This window comes from Rhinopithecus bieti, unplaced genomic scaffold, assembly GCF_001698545.2.
Source record: "Rhinopithecus bieti isolate Rb0 unplaced genomic scaffold, ASM169854v2 scaffold_23898, whole genome shotgun sequence".
Lineage (NCBI taxonomy): Eukaryota > Metazoa > Chordata > Mammalia > Primates > Cercopithecidae > Rhinopithecus > Rhinopithecus bieti.
In genome coordinates this window covers 1,205,161-1,210,332 of record NW_016811065.1, presented here as the reverse complement: position 1 = coordinate 1,210,332, position 5,172 = coordinate 1,205,161, and the positions used below count along the sequence as shown (strand labels likewise).

Genomic DNA, 5,172 nt, shown 5'->3' with positions numbered 1-5,172 from the left:
GACGCTGTGGCGTGCTCCGCGCATCGTGGCTTTAAAAAATGATTATTCTGTGCCACTAAATGGTATAGATGTACCAACACAGACTAGATTTTTAACTCTGGAAGACGTGCTGGCTACCCGTTCTTTGTTGGGTTTTGTAAGATGCATTTTGCGCTCGGCTTTCCGCTTGGCTGGAGACACGCAAACTGAATCTGCAAGTAATGCAGGCGGCGAGCGAGGAGCCGGCGAGAGGCCGAGTAGGATTCTAATCACGTCCTTGCTAACTGACAAGAAGCAAGCCAGCCAAAAACCCACCAATTTCTTTTTGAATCTTGGTAATTGGGTACTTTTATACGCAGCTCACGCTATTCGGATAGAGTCACAAGCTTAGATAGACCAGTGTCTCAAAGCGACCACACATTTCTAATGCGTTTTTTAAAAATTAAAATCTCAATCCGTTTGGAATGAATTCATATCATATGTGCCTTTTACTTAAAATCAATATGGCAAGTATGTGTACTGAAGAAAATGAGTAGAAAATGTGTGCCTGGAAGTGAGGGAAGAGAAACATACTCACCACTAGGAGCTTGAATGTGGAGAGGGGTGCCTCTCCAACCCCCATCCCAGAACCACCATTCTCCCCACTCAGACCTAGTCTCCATTATTTCATCCAGTCCTACCATAGTTTCACATGGAGAAACTCAGAATGGAGTTGAGAATTGGAAAATGGTGGAGGACCTTCTCTTTCTGGTTCACTTTTTGGGGGGATTTTAAATTTTGATCAAAGGATAATGCAGCCATCAATCATCATCTATTCTTTTGGTGGGCGTGTACATTTGCACACAGGATAGAAAGAAAACATATATACATGTACACACACACACACACACACATTCATCATAAAGTCACCATTTGGAGGGGACTGGCTGTGGCACTTATCATTGTCCTTTCTGCCACTTAGCATGTTTTGCAACATTTTCTTCTCCACCCACCTCTTCCCTTTGACATTTTCATAAAACTGAACTAGGGGCACCAGAGTCAAAGAAAGCTTAGAGGCAGCTGATTATTTTCATTTTAAAAAAAGGAAAAAGGTTTTATTACGAAACTAGTTTGTATAAAACAGGGTTATACATATTTTTGTAAGTTTGTAATAAAACAGTAAGGGAAAAAAAAGGCAGTAATAGGAATCTCCAAAAGGCAACCTATCAAAACCAACTGGCTGCCACTTTGAGTTTGGACAGTAGCTGCATAAACTTTGTTCTTCTTGAACAGTATTTAATAACATCATTAATACATTAACAACATTTCTATAAAGTAAGACACATTGGTGCTGAAGTACAACTGGTGGCCTCTTGATCTCACCTATGAGGAGAGTTCTTGACAAAACCACATAGGGAAAATGGCAGTTGTAAGGTGAACTACACATCTAAAATATGCAGAGGTAATAGCATTACATGTTAAAGTATCAAGATATACACATTTTAAACCATTTGTACAAAACTTCTATAAATTTTCTCTCTCTTTCTCTCTTATGTACAAAATATCTTAATATATCCCCAAACTGGTTAGGATAGATACAAATAGATTTTTTTATAATAAAAAATTCACAAAAGATTGGAAGCATTCTATGATGAAAATGGTAGAAAAGACAGTGTGAGGGAAGCCATGGGGTTTGGGAATCCGGCCCTGGAGGAGAAGCAGGGTTTCAAAGGGCTGAGAATAGCATAGTTTCACTGTAAACCAATGTCTACAGCTTACTGGGGTAGGAGCTACTGAGACCAAAGACACCAACTCGTTTCTAAAGGGCTAAGAACTGCACTTTGAGAGAGGGCAGGGAGGTGAAGGGACCAAGCAAGAGCTTTCAGCTGTGCGTGTTAGAGGTGGTGGGAGTTACTATAATGCGTGTGCTGCTCCCTTCTGCCAGGAGCCCACTGCTTTTGCACACAAGCTGCATTTTGCGCGTTGACTCAGGTCCCAGTTGCTCTTCATATCTCCGTGAATGATTGGAGTGCAAAGATACTGTTCTGAGCGCTTCCCGTTTTCTGAAAGCCATGTTTCTCAGGCATGCCTCGCTTAGTTGGCGTTGGGGTTGGTTGACTGTTTTCGTTTTTTTCTTCTTCCCTTTTCTTCTTCTTTTTCTTTTCTCCCCCTCCCAACGCCACTGACGAGAAAGCACTAAAGATGCAGGTTGTGCGATCACCCTATAACATAAGGAAAATAACAAGAGAGGTTAAGTTGAACGTGTAGGTAGGGGGAGATGGAGGTCTGAGGAAAGAATCTGTCAGGTAGACGTCTCTTTTGACATGTCCCAGTATTCGGTTCACCAGTATCTCTGCACCTCACTACTACCCTTCACTGCTTGGAGACCTGGGCAAAGCCATTTTCAGAGGCCAGTGCTGAAACTAACAAACTAGGACTTGAAATCGACTAACTTTCACAAATCCTTTAAATAAAAATTCCCCCATCTCCTTGGAGACATCCGCACTTCCACAGACACTCAGAGGGAGGACTAAGGCAAGAATACCCCTCCCCCGCCCGCCCCAAAATGCAACCTACCTGCTTCCAAAGTCCTTTCGCACCAGGGCCTGACCAGGCCAGCCCCTCAGAACCAGTTGGTGAAGTCGAGCAGCTCCTGCTCCTCGGGGCTGAGCGGGTCGTAAGAGCCCTCGTCCGAGGAGTAGGATGAGACCGGCGAGCCGGCCATGGAGTTCAAGTCGTTGGAGTAGTTGGGGGAGATGGTGGGCGACAGGACGCCAGCCTGGAAGGCGGCGCTCACCGCGTCATGCTCATCCAGCAGCTGCTGCAGCGCGCGAATGTACTCGACGGCAGAGCGCAGTGTCTCCACCTTACTCATCTTCTTGTTGGCCGCGCCGTTGGGGACGTGCTCCCGAAGGGTGGCAAAGCCCAGGTTAACCAACTTGACGCGGTTGCGCTCGCGCTCGTTGCGGCGCGCCACGGCGGCCGGCTGCTGCTGCGGCAGGCTGTAGCCAAAGCCGCTGAAGTTGAGCCGGCGTTTGCAGCGCATCAGTTCGGGCGAAGACGAGCGCTGTCGCTTGACTTGCTTGGGCGCTGACTTGTGACCGCCCCCTGAGGGCTGGCCGTCGGCCGCCGGTCTCAGCTGCGGCGCCTGCTGCTGTTGCTGCTGCTGCTGCTGCTGCGCGCTCTGCGCGGCCGCTGCGGCTGCCGCGGCCGCCGCGGCTGCTGCGGTGGCAAAGAAACAGGCTGCGGGCTGCAGGAAGGGCTGCTGGGGCTGCGGCTGGGGCTGCGGCTGGGGCTGCGGCTGGGGCTGCGGCTGGGGCTGCGGCTGGGGCTGCTGGCCGGCTCCGCCGCTCTCCATCTTGGCAGAGCTTTCCATGCGCAGCGGCGGCCAAGGAGCGGCGGAATCAGAGCGAGTGGGGACGCGAGGTGCGGGGCGCGCGAGGGTGACACAGAGAGGACTTGGGTGCAGGAACAGAGAGGGAAAGAAGAGGAAAGATGAAACGGGAGCCCTGAGGGAAGTTAAAAAATATATACAAAATCCCCGGGAGACTTCTTAGAGTGGGAGCAAAGAAGGTGAAAATGCTTTTTCTCCTCCCTGTACGTCGCCTCCTCCTCCCTCCCCTCCTCCCTTCGCGGGTTGGCTTCGGGAGCCTCGCGTGGCGCTCGCGTGTGAGGCTGCCGCTGGCGCCTTCTTGTTTCTAAGAAAAAAAAAAGCAGAAGCAGCAGCAAAAGTCAGAGCTGAGCGCGCTCTGCCGCGTCTCGCGTTCCTCTCCTACTAAGGCTGCGCTCTCTTGCGCCGGGTCTCGGTCTCTCCAGCCGTGGCTCAGGCTGTTTTTATTATTTTGTTAACTCCCTTTCTTTCTGATTTCCTTCTTTCACTCGCCCTCCCTGGCCGGATCCCTGCCGGTGCGCCTTCCACGTTCCCTGGCCAGAAGTGAGAGAGTGCTGGGCGGCCGGAGTGCGTCCGCCTTTTCAATGGGACACCCAGCCCCACGCGCAGCCCTGGCCCCGCCTCGCCCCCCACTCCCCGCTGCTGCAGCGAGCGGCTGCAGCCCCCACTCCCCCTCCTCTTATCTTCTCCTCCCACCCACTCCCTAAACTCCCCCTCCTCCTCTCCTCTCCCCCCTCCCGTTCCTTTCTCCCGCTCCTTGCAAACTCTCCATTCAGCTGGGTTTGTTGTTGCAGTGCGTGCGCCTGGCGCGTGCCGGACTCCCGGCTGAATAAACAGGCGGCGCGCTCGGGGCGGGCTGCAGCCGGGGGTGGTTTTAGGAAGGGGGTGGGGGGCGTCACAGGAGGGACAAATGGCTCTAGGAATTGAGGTGTATAGGTGGAAAGATTGGGGGTGAAGTTCCCTTGGATTCTGCTAAGAACTTGAAGCAAAGCGCAGGGAAGGGTTTGGGCAGAAAAACTGGCATAGGAGCGGTGTCGAGGTGAGGATGGAGTGGGGCTCGACTTTTCCTGTTTTCTCCCCCTCCTCACTATTATTCTCTTCGGGTTCTTCGGTGACCCTAGGAATTGGAGCAAATTATGATTGAGGTTTAGAAACATGGGGGCGGGGGGGAAACTCCGTCCAGGACAGTGAAAAAGGGTGCTGGACTGCTGGACTATGTGAAAACGTGGGTTCTAGTCCCAAGGCGTCCTCTCAATGCTCTGTGGCTCCTCGTAAGTGGCGTCCTCTCTAAGCCTTCCCTTCCTCGTCTGCAGCCACAGAATATGGTCTCTAAAGTCCCATTCAGCTCTAAAACCTAGGAAGTGTTCCCCACAACTGAGCAAGTGTATGGGGGGGGGAAGGAGAAGCGACACTGAGGAGTGGTTGTGAACCGTCCTATAGGTGGGTATATATGGCAGGGACATCCCCCTAGGATGACCTCTGGCCCCCGTAGGATCGCCCCTACCGCCGCCCTCTACCGCCACCCCCTCCCCACAGGGATTATTTCCGGACCAGCTTGGGGGATATCATAAAGAAAGGAGTGCTCTGGGATATTCCCAGACCCTCGGAGAAGAAAGACGCGGGGCGGGGGTTGGGTGATGGCGCTTAGGGCACTGGTGGAGCTTCCTGGTTGTTCGGCGCCGCCGCGGGCACCTCGGCGGCCTTGGCGCAGCCCCCATCCCGCCCCAGGCGTGTGCCCGGCGGGCCGGTGGCAGGCGACTGGGAGCCGAGCCCGGCGGGGCCGCGTGCTGGCGCCGCGAGGGAGGGGGAGGCGCTTGCAGCCG

General features: G+C 52.7%; 1 protein-coding gene across 1 annotated transcript; it reads right to left on the bottom strand.

Moving 5' to 3' along the window:
* Nucleotides 1–1,042: 1,042 nt before the first annotated feature.
* On the bottom strand, nucleotides 1,043–3,929 carry ASCL1 (achaete-scute family bHLH transcription factor 1). The gene is made up of 2 exons (XM_017893448.1): nucleotides 2,536–3,929; nucleotides 1,043–2,180 (listed from the first exon to the last, which is right to left on the bottom strand). The coding sequence occupies exon 1, from the start codon at nucleotides 3,332–3,334 to the stop codon at nucleotides 2,582–2,584; it is 753 nt and encodes a 250-aa protein (XP_017748937.1). The 5' UTR covers nucleotides 3,335–3,929; the 3' UTR covers nucleotides 1,043–2,180; nucleotides 2,536–2,581.
* Between the last annotated feature and the right edge of the window lie 1,243 nt (nucleotides 3,930–5,172).